Source organism: Copadichromis virginalis, linkage group LG7 (assembly GCF_057382275.1).
Source record: "Copadichromis virginalis isolate Kocher_CV1m ecotype Utaka linkage group LG7, C_Virginalis_male_GT1.1, whole genome shotgun sequence".
NCBI classification, from domain to species: domain Eukaryota; kingdom Metazoa; phylum Chordata; class Actinopteri; order Cichliformes; family Cichlidae; genus Copadichromis; species Copadichromis virginalis.
This window is the reverse complement of record NC_140624.1, coordinates 16,185,398-16,199,627: the sequence shown is the minus strand read 5'-3', so window position 1 is coordinate 16,199,627 and position 14,230 is coordinate 16,185,398. Positions and strand designations below refer to the sequence as shown.

The following is a 14,230-nucleotide window of genomic DNA, read 5'->3' as shown; positions in this document are numbered from 1 at the left end:
ATAGATAATGAGTATCTTCAAAAAGTCTTCAAATACATCCAGTGAAATAGAAAATAGCAATTTACAATTTAAAAACTGTTAAAACTTTTAATATAATTTCAAAAGAATGTTAAAAAAATTATTCAGAAAATATTTTCAAAAAGGTTTTTTGGTTTGTTTGTTTTTTTATTGTTGAAAACGACAGTACAGTACAAGTATTAACATTCTCTGTTTCTCTTTCTCACAAAATCCTGATAGTTTGCTCAAATCCCAAAATATTGTCTGATAAAACATTTTAGGATGTCAGATGAAAAACCTTTTCCTTTTCGACTCACGGGAGGATGAAAACGTAGTCATAAAACATTTAATATCATACAAGAGAAAAAAGATAAAGTTGGATAATTATTATTCTTTCTTTGAAATTTTGTCCTTTAAGCAAAAAAAATCCAACATTCATGCAAAAATGGTGTACCTGATATCATTAGGAGAAAAATCCCCCAAAAAAGACAACGACGTATCAAAATTGCAATTCTACTATTGAAGCATCTTTCAGTTTTAAACAGATTCAGTCGGCTGAGTCAAATTAAGTTACTTTTTACAGGTTCGTGAAATTAAAAGGACACTACCGTTACGTTAAGGATGTTGATGTAAAGGACAAAAAAAAGACGTGGAAGCACGTCAAGGCACTGGTTCTGAGGCAGCACTGTGACAGACTTGTTGATGACAGTTAATCATTCACTCTGGATAACAAAGTGCAAGAAGACGAGACGAGAAAAACCTGATGGCGCCACTCGACTAAGAAAGTCACTGCAGTCTGAACAACCTGATGTTTGCTAAAAAAGCACAATGAAAACAGTATTTGTTGTGAATTTTGCCAAATTGTACAGTCCTTGTGAGATTTTTTTTTTTAAATTCCACAGTTATGGTCTCAGTGGTCAAAATGAAAAAAGAGGATCTATGTTGTGTCTGTTTTGTCAGATCCCTCATTGTCTTTTTCCCATCCCTTGGGTGATATGCTGAATCCACTCTTTCAACATCTGAAAACTTGGTCGGGCGGCGGGATCCAGGTTCCAGCACTGTTTCATGATGTTATACACGACTTCAGGACAGCCGTCAGGACAGTCCATTTTGTAGCCTTTCTCCACTCGAGGCACTACATCCTTTAATGGCTACGGGAAAGACCAGATTTGTTTGTTGAACATTTTGGTCCTTTAAACCTAGGGCTATACTCATAACACATATATGGATGTTCGAGAGCGATCACAAAGTACTATTATTATTGATTTTGAATTTTAAAAAGTCATTGTTTTCCTAATCCAAAGCTGTTATTCCAGCATATTTTTTTATGCACAAAAACAAACTGATACTTACAATTCTCGGATAAGGAACTCGGCCAAAAGAGTAAATCTCCCACAGCAAAATACCGTAGCTCCAAACATCTGATTTGGTGGAAAATTTCTAATGACAAATAGAAAAAAAAAGGATATTAAGAGTTTATTTCACTGTGTTTTGGATACACAAACTATGCACGGCAAAGCACACGGCTCAGAACAGCTCTAAAGCAGCGCACCTTTTCTCTCAGTGCTTCAGGTGCCGTCCACTTCACGGGGAGCTTAGCGGTATCCTGAGTGGAAGAGGCCTCCTTGGTCAAGCCAAAATCACTGACTTTAGCCATGTTGTCCTCTGACACGAGAACGTTTCGTGCGGCTAAGTCTCGGTGAACAAAGTTATTGGTCTCCAGATACGCCATGGCTTCACAGACGTCTCTGTGAAAGTAAAAGAAAAAGTAACAAACGCCAGGCTCAGGCGTGTCGAATCAACTTTTTGTCATGGCACGAAAATAAAAAAAATTTAAAAAATTAAATAAATGAAACTACTATAACTGATTTCTACCATTCAGTGGGAAGATAAAAGGGCCTTTTAAGATAATAAAATAACCCTTTTATCTGCTAACCGTGTTGTCTTTAAATATATGGGCTAAGTGGTCCTTTAAAGAATACCTGATAAAGATTTAAATTCGAATAAACATCAACCACAACTTTAACCTCTTATCTATAGACTCATGAGATATAATCTGCTCTTTGTGCTGCAAAATATGCCCCTCTTTAGAGCTGAATTTCCTCCCTCTCTGATCACTAGCTATTGCAACACCGCTCTGCTAATACTAACATAGCATAAAATACAACAGAATAACTGCCGAAATTGTGGTTCGCTGCAGAAATACTCACAATGCAAAATGTAGGAGAGCTTCTCCACCAAGTACTGTCCGGCCTCTGGAACGTAAATAGTCAACCAAACAGCCCTAACAAAAACAACAAAAGCATGTTATATGTTTTATACAGAGTATTCACCACGTCGGGAGATTATCAGACACTCAGCCACTTACCTTTGCCATATACTCAGTAACTATAAAAAGACTTCCGTTCTCCTCCACAATCACTCCAAGCAGCTGTACCAGGTTATCGTGCCGTAGTTGCCTGATGAAGGGGACAAGCAGAGCAGTCAGTACGTGTTCATTTATGTTTCTAAAACGCGCCAGAACAAATGTTTAATTTCCTTACGTCATGACAGAAGCCTCTGCAATAAAGGCCTGCGCTGTGGCGTCGTTTTTGATGCACTTCACAGCTACTTTGGTCCCTCTGTAGTCTCCCACCATCACATCTGAATAATCACAAGCAATGAACTGATCAGTGAAGCTGCCTTTATACGACCCCAAACCAACAGTAAGACGGCAATGCGGCAAATGACATGTTCACAGAAATTAAATTTGAACAGTTTTCTAACTTTTATGTCGATTACAAGGAGAAGAACAGTCCATATATGAACGTCATGGCACAATCTCATGGTTTTCACAGTAATGAAATGAAATTTGGTGGTTCTGCGATGAGGAATATTTAATATTTGGGGCTTAAATGTCTTTTTAGGCAAAATCCTTTACACCCAAATGCAGCATATGATGCGTCACATCTTTATGTTGCTCTGATTTCTGTTTCATGCAAGAAATTAAGACTGGGCTTAAACTCACCATGGAGTTTAAGCTCATCTTAAGTAAACATGAACCCTAATCTACTTACCTCCAAATTCTCCTTTTCCAATAACCTGCTGCAGCTTGAGGTCTTTTCTGCTCAACGACCAGCCGCCTGTTCATCATTGAAAGTAGAAACAGAATTCAGCTGAGACGCAAACAAGCTTTTGATCATCAAGAACAATAAATAAAAGAAAAATGAAAATAATAATAAAAATCCACAATGTCCCTGCTGTACAAGTTACAAAGAACCGGCAAGCTTACTCCTGGAAAATTCATCCTGCGCAGCCACCGTCCCTTCCTCCAGCTTTGGCTTGATTAGTTTGGTGCAGAGGCCATCAGCATCTTTGGTGTAGTGCTACATAGAATAAGAGATAAAATACAGTGCACATGGCCTCATAAGAGCAAAGGAACTTTTACCATGACAGAAACTATCAGAACCACATTCAGAGCTTCAAAGCAGCTTTAGTATTTTGGAAAGAAAATTCCCCCTTCATTTATTTGCAGAAAAAAGCTCAAACCAATTTGAATAGCAACTTTCACTCTGCATCATCTTTTAGAGGATTGGTTTAGAGCACCTAATGAGTACATCTGTGGGTTTCGCTACTTATCTTTGTCCTTCTTATATTGCTTGTGGGTGCTGTAGCTGTATTTTAAAAGAAACTGAAGCTTGAAGTTCAAACCTTTGTGAACTTCTGTAAAAAAAACATGAGTAAAACTCATTGAATAGTGTATACCTGTGACCAACAGAGGGCTGCCTGGTCAAATACGGTCAAAACCACATGCAATGGTTGACTGAAAAGCTTCAGTTGGCCAGAACTTACAGACACAAATCTACTTTACTGTGCAGAATAAATAGTATGTTGCTGTTCAAAATAAGCATTTCACACAGGAAAAGCAGTCATTTTGAGAGTAAAGACCTAGTATCTGTTTGAGGTTAGAACTCTGAACCTCAGCATACTGTTCACTTCCTCTTTGATACTTCCTGTTCATTATATGTTCCAGGAACTGCACAGACTCTCTGAACTAGCACAGTAACATGGGGAGGCTAAAACATGCTTACAGTAGACTGATGCTCAATATAGCCTCCTAGAAAATATCAGAAACACTTTGTTTTATTTAGAAATAAAAGCCCAATTTACGCCTTACCTCTACAAGCTGCATGAGGTTTTCAAAATAAGCCTCTTCATCGATGGTGAGCTTGCCGTTGTGGTAGATGATGCGATAGTGCTCCACCTTACCGTCGCAGCTCACACACAGAGTGTAGTCGCCAGGGAAGTTAGTGCTTTCCCGCACCAAGAACAGGCCTGTCTCAGGGGGGTTAAGCAACCGCTCCGCCTGATCCCGAGTTATCTTGCCATGAAACCATCTGGTGGAAGAGGTAGCCAGAAATCAGTACACCGACAAAACCAACAGATCAGCCCAGCAACTCCAAATTCACATCAGCTGTATGTACACGTGACATATCCAATAACAACATATAGACTGTGCCTGCATCCATTCTACTGTCTGCATCAATCATTAACAAACATTATTAGTTAAATGTCTTCCTCCTATTTTACCCACTTGGATCCAGTCATTCTTAAACTGGGTCTTTTAAAGCCTTAGATGGTTTGATTGTGCATTTCATTTTACGCTTGACTTTTTTTTACTTGTTACACTGTCACGTTCCTTCTTTTTACAAACATATATATTGTAAGTAAATATATATATTTTGTGCATTTGGGAGAAAACAACTGTAACCTTGATGTTTCACTTTCTGTTACTGTTCATACGCTCTATTTTCCATGTAAAGCCACGGCACCAGTGTCTGCTGAACAGATTACATTTATTATTTTTAAAAAAATGTATTTGGGTATTGTGGTTTTCAGTGTAGCCGCTATATTAAGAGTCGGGATTATAAATAACCACATTCAGTAAACTAACTGGTTCTCGCAGCGCGTTCTTACACGCTAAAAACTGCCTTAAAGTTTGGCTGGTTCATCAAAGGGAAGTTACACTAGCAGGCCTTAATATCAAAGTTTCTTTCTCTCATGCTGACAGGTGTGTTTTGCTCATAGGTTTGTAGCTTCCTGGTACTGGCTGAGTGTTCGGTGGTGTACGCATGTATGCATTTGCCAGATGAAGGTCAAAACAAAAATATTCATTCTAAGAGTGCTGAAGCTGATTTTTTTTTTCAACAACTCAAGCTGAAAGTAATTTTTTTTATAGCTACTGTACCTATTTGTCCATTTTCCCACGTTCCTCACTATTAAAATAATGCTTAGAGCTGTTAATCAGACAACACGTGCAAAGACAGGAAAAGCTAAATCTCCCTTCCTAACACAAAATAAAGGGATATTTGTGGCTGATTATTGCTTTAGTCTTTGAAAAATTTTCATCTTTCCGCGTTTAATCAACCTCACAGTGTTATCACAAACCTTAAATGGGGCTTTAATGCAAATTAAACAACTACTGCCTTCATCATCCAGATATATAGATTAGGGTGATTTGCATATCCACTGCAACCAGTTATACAACAGAGGCTGTCACATATTTAAATGTGGTTTTTGGAATGTACAGCGTATGCATTTGCACTTGGCTCCATACGAAAGTTACATTTAAATATCACACAATAAAGCTTGTTGGAAAGCTTTTCTTTACAGACACAGAAGCAGTTTCCCTCCAAGCTGAAAGGAAAGTATCGTTATAAAGTTTTCCTTTCAGTTCTGTATTACGGGTTCTCATCTTAGCTCGTAATACAGAACTTTTTGAGGTCAAGATCCCCTTTTATCAGTGTAAGCTCATATTCATTACTGGTAATATTTACTGAGAACTGCACACTATGTGAGAGTTGGTTTTCTTTTACTCATTTCCATTTCCAAGAGAAGGCATTTTTTAAAGCAACTGTGAATGAGATATCACATGTCTGAAAGCATACATTTATATATAGCAACTGATGAGTTAAGCTCAATCCTAGGCACCTTATGCTAAAGGAAAATTATTATCTTATTTGGTTTCTGGTACAGTTCGATTTGCATTAAAGTTTATCAGCAAGTGCGCTCTAAATAAAGCTGGCATTCATACATATGCACATGCCTGCAGCAGCAAACCCATGACGTGGACAAGTGGGGAGATTTTTTAGATTACTTCAGTCTGAAATAGAAAAGAAACAACAGGAAACTGTGCAGAGTTCATGCAAACCTGAGGTGGAAGCAGACAGACGTGCACTGCAATTACAACACAGCCCAACCAAACTGTGGTCTCCATTCACACAACTACTGTGCAATTGCCACGACAAATAGGCCATCAGCCTTCTGCAACCACACAGCCATGGAAGAGGGCAAAGTCAAGCTATTTTAAACACTGCTAAAAACGCCGCACAAAGATGGTGCTGCGGCAAGAGATACAGACAACCGATGCTCATGAGAATCTATATACTTACGGCATTAGACTCAGCTTTCCCCCACTTTTCACACCTTCCCTTTTCTGGACATAGTTGGCTGGGATCGTTCCCTCGCGGCCTGCAGAATTTTTAGCCTTGTACCAGTTTGGATCCTGAAATGCAAAAAGTTTACTGAGCGGCGCCGCATGGCATCAAACACAGAGCTGTGTCTTCATAGAAACGCAGACAACAAAAAAGAAATGTTACCTTTGTGACAACAATGATAGTCAACACGTCTCCTTTGTTAAAGGGCAGGTCCTGCTCTGTTGTGCCTTTGAAGTTATACCTGGCCACACACTCTGTGCCCTGCGGCCATGGGTTCTATAAAAGCGAGGGACGGTCACTGTTTCAGTAAAAATCCATATTTTTTCATTTGTGCTTGCAATTTTTGTCACACACCACCTGGACCTTACCTGGACCTCTGTCATGGTGAGGCGGTTCGATCCTCTCACAGGTGAGGTTTGCTAGCTCCTACCATTAGAGCTGGTAAACACACACGTGCGCACGCAGTACCTGTGAAAGCGAGCAGAAGAGTAACTAGGATGTCCCCCTGTTTACTGATACTGACCCGACCGCAAGCAAATTCTCAGGAAGATAATGAATTTGTGGTTTCGCTGTACGGGGGCACATGGTAATTCGAAGCAAGCAGATGAGCCATTATCACAGCACACTGGAGTAACGTCAGATCAGACAGTGTCGGTAAAAATAACTCGCTCAGACAGAAAGCAGAACTAACAGGTTTTCTTTTTTTAAACACACTTTCACAACTAGTGCATAATGTTTCCATGACGGAGGAAAACAGTGCCAACATAAAGAAGCTCTTTCACTGTAGAATATTTCATACAAAGTAAGAAATGCACTCTGACATGCTAAAAGTAAGAGATAAAGAGACCAAAATGCAACCTACTCCCTACTGTGTATTTCATGTGAAAACCTAGCTTGGTCTGACCTAAAATAAGGCACACACTGGTTCTCCATCTTAAACTCAATGACTGGGCCTTGTAGGAATCAAGATAGCTTTCTTCCAACCCTGGAATGCAAACTTGTGGTGAGATCTGACCAGGCCCCAGGGACTCATCCAGCCCAGCATTACTTTATGTCAATAAAACAGCCACTGTGACACTAACCTTAGGCCTGAGTAACCCCGGGGCCTGTGTTTCCATGATACACACACACATAAACACACAACCAATCAGAGCAAAGACATCATAGTTAAATGATGACCTACAGATTAAGTCATGCTCCACATCCTCCCTCTCTCTTTCCCCCCAAACCCCACTTCCTCTCTTGCTCTATCAGTTCCCAGGAAGAGGTGGCAGGGCTCAAATGGTCAGAGCTCAGGGAAAATCCTGGCTCTGATAAACTGTCACTTTACATGAGGTCACATCCTTTGACATGTCCACTGCAGTGCAGTCAACTTCCTGTACGACATCCCAACTTCTGTACACACCAACTTTAGGGTGGGTTGCTTAGAAACGCGATAAATGAAAAAAATCCTCTTCTCTTATAACGCTTCTTCCATCTGGTGTGTTTTTCTGTTTAAATAAATAGCCCGCCATTTCTCAGACAAGCGTGTGTTTAAAAACTATCACGAGACTGTCATCACACCGCACCATGGGGATGTGATGGATGTGGTCCCTTATGGAGTGGTGCAGCTGTCTCCTGTATCAAGGGACAAAACTATCTGGACACATTTCCCACACCCTTAAGAACAGCCCCACTCTGCTCACCCCAACCCAGCTCTACTATGTGCAGACAGTCAAAGAAAGGCAAAGATAACCGAGCTGCTGTGGGCCAGTTATTCTTGTGTAGGTGTGTTTGTGTGCAGCTGTGGTGTGTGTGTGTGTGTGTGTGTGTGTGTGTGTGTGTGTGTGTGTGTGTGTGTGTTTCTTTTTTATCTTTACAAAGACTTTAAAGACAAACAAATTATTGACACACACCAAAATGCAAAACTGTGGTGAGAAAAACATTCTGTCTGTTCATATGGAAAAATAAGAGAGAAGTCAGAAAAGCATGTGATATTTTTAGCCGTGCTGTTGGTGTGGCTATGAAGATCTCACTTTAGGTCTGTGGGTCAGCACATCACAGATCTTGACTTGAATGCTTGAACTAACTATTACAAGTGTTGCTGTGAAAATTTGTGTGTGCATTCACAGGGGCTTCGAGATGACTTCTATACTCTTTGGGCATTTCATCAATTTCCCATGAGCGCAACCTTCTGGTAAGCAAATTCATCAACCTGTTAATGACGAAAGCGCCACATAAACCAACGACAGTACCATCACCCACAGCTTCATGTGGTTTATTCATCATTATTAAATTATTAATTATTAAATAAAATCAATGCTGTAGCAACGACACAATTTTATCCCAACTCGAGCAATCTGGTAATGACCCATGCTTTTACCTTATGTTGCATGATCCTGTGCTTCCCAAACAAATCTCATGCCAAATAAGAACAAACCTCAAAGTCCCTGCTTTATTATTAAAAGAAAACAAGCTTTTTACCACCTAAAACTACATTTAGTAAGCTATTGTTTCTGCATCGTTTATTTTGAAAATATTTTGTCTTATTCTATAATAAGTTTTCAGTATCTTTTAATCTAAATATATACCTATTTTACATTACTATTATTACATTTTAACTGTGATAACAAAGGAAATCCCCATCTCTAGGATAAATAAAGGAAACGTTATCTCATCTTAGGACAAAGTGTGAACATCGGGCATTTCCCAAATTTAGACCACCAACACTGGCCAAGAGACATCACAGAGAGTCCAAAAGACAGCGTGTGTTAGCTGCCGATTATAAATGAAACAATGTAACCTAGTCCAATTTTAACAAAGAAAAAGAGAGAGAGAATGTAAAGTTGTGTGTTTGTTGTGTCGGGATGTTCAGTATGGAGATCCCAAAAGTGAGGGAGTTGCAAGCACTCTGTTCACTATGATTCAGTTATTATGAAATGTACTTTCTCTGCATTTTATTTTCAGGTAAGCTGTAAAAAAAATCATAATTTTATAGTCACAAGGTTTTTTATAGAGTGACTCGGCACATTGAGGCCACTTAACTCCCATTGTGGCCACTGGGACATTTTTACTTATGTTAGTAAAAGTCAGAGCTGTTGTTTAATATTAAATAGTTTTTTTTGTGAATACATTCAAAGCCAATCCCTACCTGCAGAAGGGAATAATACATTAATATTGTGCATATCATAACTATCATGACCTCTCTAACTAAAGGATAAGCTTACCTAGATTAATACAGTTGACTATTTTTTCAGAAACGTCTGGTGGTAGACCATCTGTCCATACAGCTGTACCCCATTCAATTTAGGATCTATTTCACTACGACCCCAAAATGAAAAGCCGCTGATGTAATACAGGGAACGTCGGGTGTTCGCCAAAGTCGACAATGTTGGTGTACTGTAGGCTGCGACTGTTGGAATAAACTTTTATGACAATGTATCAAATACTTGATGTCACACAGTCCAAACAGTGTGGACAGTTACAGGCTTTTCATATTTTGGCTCTGTTCTTCAGCACATTTGATTTTAAATCCAATATTGGACCTGCTAATTCAATTTTTTTCCACTTTTCATCATCAAGCAAGGTAACAATCCTAAATATAAAACCAGATTATCTAAAGGATTGACTGGCCAGGATGATCACCTGATCCCAGGCTGACTATACTGCATTTTAGGTGTTGAAGACAAGATTAAAGGCAGATAGACACCATACAAGAGATGAAAGTAGCTGGAAGGTTATCGCTAAGCCTCAAAGTATTTTCCCCCCAAAATTGAAATGCATCGTCTTCATATGTATCAGTTATTCCTAAACACTGAATATTTGGGCGCTGTTAAAAGTAGTTTTTTTTCACTACAGATTTAAATGGTGGTTTCCAAATCAGCATTTCCAGATCCACAAGGTTATTTTGTGACTGAAACACATCAAAAGTACAATCATCTGAGTTTTACCTCGAAGCAGGACATTATGCTGACGATGCTCTGAAAGCCACCAGAAGTTGTGGACTGCAACAGAATATGTGTGAGGGAAACCCTTTGTAAAGAGTCTCGTCAAAAGAAGAATGTATCAACGGGGTCAGCAGCTTTTTTCCCCTTTTTTCATATTAATCTCTTCTGGGACGCTGAATGCTTCCCAGCAGCAGGCCACCAGCAGCTGAGTGAACGGGACAGAGCTCATTCTGCCACAGACTCCCACTGCCATTTCCACAGAGCTCTGCATGGAGCCACAGCTTGCTTTTTTTCAGGAAGCAGCAAAGGATCTCATTGTGAGTGAGTCAAATTTCTGCTGACCCCAGTCTCATTAGATCCAACATCATCATCAATGCATCCACTGAGCAGTTTTAAGGGCAGTGATGTGACTTGATCTTTAAATTTTGCTCACTGTTCCGTTTTGTGTTTACTGCTCTACATTAATTGTAGACATAAATCTCATAATTGTGCACATACACAGATATAAGTTGAATGAAGGGAGGCGATGGACAACATTCATTCCCAAAAATAAAAGGAAGCCACAGTCGATTAGTTTAATCATAAAGAGTGACTAATAAATAGTGTTGGACTGTATAACTGCAAAATAAGCTCATACAGCTCTTACATGGTATAATATCGCATGTTCTTGCAGTTTAAAACAATCCTGTTGTCCAAATCAAACCACTGATCAACACTTGTCTCTTGTGCCTTCTTGTGCAAGTCAGTTGCAGTCTTTACTGAACTAATCAGCGGCAGCCTGACTGCACGGAGCAAGACAGGACAAGAATGTAAAAACATCTTCTTTGACCTAAAATCTGCCACTCCCTCATTTACTCACAGACAATAACCGAGGTGAAAATGTTGATTGTGCACGGTGGGAGGCTGGATTAGCTAATTGTTTATTCCCCAGAGCTATCAGAAATGACTCCCTCTTCTTTTAGTCACACATCGAAGACCATGAGATCATAAAATGAGACTGTGGCTCAGGTAGAGTGGGTCTTTGTGTATAAATGGGATGGATCCTGAACCCCCTGTAATAATAGAAAATGCGATGCAGGAAAAAGTATTAAAAACACATGAACGTGGCTTGTGTGTAAAGTGTAGAAAAGCACCGCTCAAATTCAAATTATTTAAAGCATTAAAGCCTGTTGATGCCATAATGATACATCATACAGCGTTTAATTCTTAAGATTTTGCAGGATCGTAAAAATGTGTTGTTAACATTAACCTAGTGGTTCATCTCAGTAAATCATCTGATTGATTCTTTTACTAAAGGCTCCTATCGTTTCTCTAAGTGCAGCAGAGGGCCAGCACTCCAGCCTCATGATGCTCTTCAGTTGCTTTGATACTACTGTCCTGTTAGCAACACTGTAACAGCAGCAGGCAGCAGAGAGAGAAATAAACACTTGACTTTTGTCAACATCCACTGAGCTGCCACCTGGCTGGCACACAGACAGACACATCCAGTGAACAGTAATGAGCACAAAGAGAAGGCTGGTGGGGGTCTATAACAACAGCCAGCAGATGTTCCTGAGAAGGAAGTCACCTCTGCCTTTAGGGGCAGCAGCTGGACTGTGGTGCTTTTGCACAGCTGACTGAAACAAACGTCTGTAGGATCTGAGAGAGGAAGTGCGAGTCCAGTGGTTGGACCCGAAACACAGACCATCATTGTATCACTTTTAATAGCTCAGAGTTTTTCCTGTGACGCTTGGGGTGGGGGGGTGTTAAAAACTAGGTGTGTACTTAAAATAGTATCCAATTTATCATAAACAAACACAAAAGCTAAACTGAGAAACAAGGTTGTTTTCAGCGTAGCAGGAAGAAGGATAAGCGATTGTTAATCAGGGGCAATCCCTTGCATTTTGGCCAGCCAGCCATTCTAGTGAACTTTGCATTTTATTGCCATCCAAAGTTCGCATGACGTACCAAACCTCTTCACGCTGGAGAACGTTTGGTCATGTTGACTTCACCAAGGAAACACGGCATCAAAAACACCATATAAGTCGAAACTGCCGTGCCTGAACAGCGGATGGACCTTTCCTCGCTGTGGCGCGATCACATGCAGGCTGTTTTATGGGTGCTGTGTGCACAGCGCAGAGTGAAGTGCAGTGCAAGGCTGCTGCTGCTCATGCAGCCAGGCGTGACACATTATGGTGCAGCAGCAAAGCTTTGCTGCGGTTTTACGAACTTCTCTCCATCCTGTTTCAACAGCTTAATCTTTCTTTACAGTTTATCGTACTCTAAAAGAAGAATCTTTGCTGGTCAGGAGATCCGTTGCTGCACCAGCGCACACTTCACACTTTGTCCGAAAAAGGAGGGAAGTCCCGTTTCAGCGAAAAGGGCATCACCCAGAAAACACACCCGAGAGATGCTCCGCTCAGCTAGATCTCTGATAGCGGAAATGTTGTTTTCTGACGTGCATTAATCGCTTTTTGCCATTTTCTGACGGGTGCAGCCTACCCGACGAACATTTAACAGCGCCGCTCTGCAACTTGTAGCATGCACGTGCACGTGAAAGTGCGCCCACCGTTAACAAAACTTCAAAAAGCTGTCAAAGATCCCAAAGTCCGTGACAGTGGGAATGAATGCTGCTCTCCAGCTCGAAAGCAGATTATTACTAGTCACCCAACATGTTATAACACAGCAATGTGGACAGCTGTGCGCTGCAGCTTCTTCTTCACCCCAGGAAGTCAGAGGAAGTGGTAGAAGTTTGGAGGATGTTAGTAGGGCCACGTCTATAATCGACTCACTTAAAAAAGACTTTTTCATTGTGATGTTTGAATAAACTATCCATGCCCATTCGACATCCTAACATTTATCTCCGCCAGAGCTGTCAGTCACTGCATCTACTTTAAAATAAACAGCACATTTTAAAATTTAAAGGCAGCTCTGTCTCAAACTTGAAATCTTACCTGTTTGCAGGTAAAAGCAGCCGATTTGAAGCGCTTACAGGTGATTCCACACGTTTGTTTTTCCTTCTACAGGAGAGCACAGTTTGCCATTCACGCAATAAATAACCGACAGTCGATGCTGAAGCGCAAAACACATCCAGTCCTGATGAGGAAGAAGTGAAAACTGTCTCAGGTGATCAGAAAACTTGAACGGCACCAAACGAAACTCGACTAAAAACAATAGGCAGCGGCGTTGATGCGTCTCCAGTCAAGACTATTTACAAAACAGACCTATAAATGAAAAAAGACAGCAAAACAAAGTAAACTTCCACAGATGTATCGCCTCTTTTGTGTCGTCCTTCGTTTAGAGGGAGAAATAAAAACTCCCGCCACGGCGATAAGTATTACTCAGTAAAATCGCGGTGAGTAATTAAAAAGGATTAAACTTAATTTGAGTCAAGTTCGCTCTGCGCTACTCCTTTTCCCCGTCACATTCAAGTTTTTTTTTTTTGGCCCCACCTTGATTTTGCGCATGCGCGTTGCTGACAACTAAAAATAAGTCCCCACAGGATATGTCTCAGTCAATTCGGTGAAGGAATTTGATCATCGATGAGGCAATAATAACAAGAAACCAAGATACAGGGACAGCGTGGGTGCAGTTGTTTTCATTTAATTGGTTCAACCTGCAGATGTGACATATTAAGACTGAGCAGCACTTTGCACATGAGGCTTCAAAGGGAACTCACTAAAAAAAACAAATTCTGTGTTGCAAAGTTGCGTGTCTATATATTTCTCGAGTTAATATGCATGTCTGCCCTTAACATTTAAGACATATAAATGATTAAAAAGAAAAGGAAAATGGGGGTGCAGGGGGAGGAGGGAATCCCCATCTGCTGCTGCAAAAAGACTTGCACAAACA

General features: G+C 40.3%; 1 protein-coding gene across 1 annotated transcript; it reads right to left on the bottom strand.

The window, feature by feature from the left end:
• Nucleotides 1-319: 319 nt before the first annotated feature.
• Nucleotides 320-13,812, bottom strand: LOC146704787 (tyrosine-protein kinase CSK-like). The gene is made up of 13 exons (XM_085462159.1): nucleotides 13,333-13,812; nucleotides 6,842-6,941; nucleotides 6,636-6,749; nucleotides 6,429-6,541; nucleotides 4,154-4,373; nucleotides 3,269-3,362; nucleotides 3,054-3,119; nucleotides 2,541-2,640; nucleotides 2,366-2,456; nucleotides 2,208-2,281; nucleotides 1,550-1,745; nucleotides 1,351-1,437; nucleotides 320-1,148 (listed from the first exon to the last, which is right to left on the bottom strand). Exons 2-13 carry the CDS (start codon nucleotides 6,854-6,856, stop codon nucleotides 963-965), a joined length of 1,356 nt encoding a protein of 451 aa, XP_085318285.1. The 5' UTR covers nucleotides 6,857-6,941; nucleotides 13,333-13,812; the 3' UTR covers nucleotides 320-962.
• Nucleotides 13,813-14,230: the final 418 nt, after the last annotated feature.

Bases quoted from the DNA above. Each gene is read 5' to 3' on its own strand.
- LOC146704787 (XM_085462159.1), bottom strand. The intron at 2,457-2,540 runs GTAAGGAAATTA...CCCCTTCATCAG, and splicing joins GCAGAGGCTTCTGTCATGAC to GCAACTACGGCACGATAACC. The intron at 1,149-1,350 runs GTAAGTATCAGT...TCTTTCCCGTAG, and splicing joins GAGTTCCTTATCCGAGAATT to CCATTAAAGGATGTAGTGCC.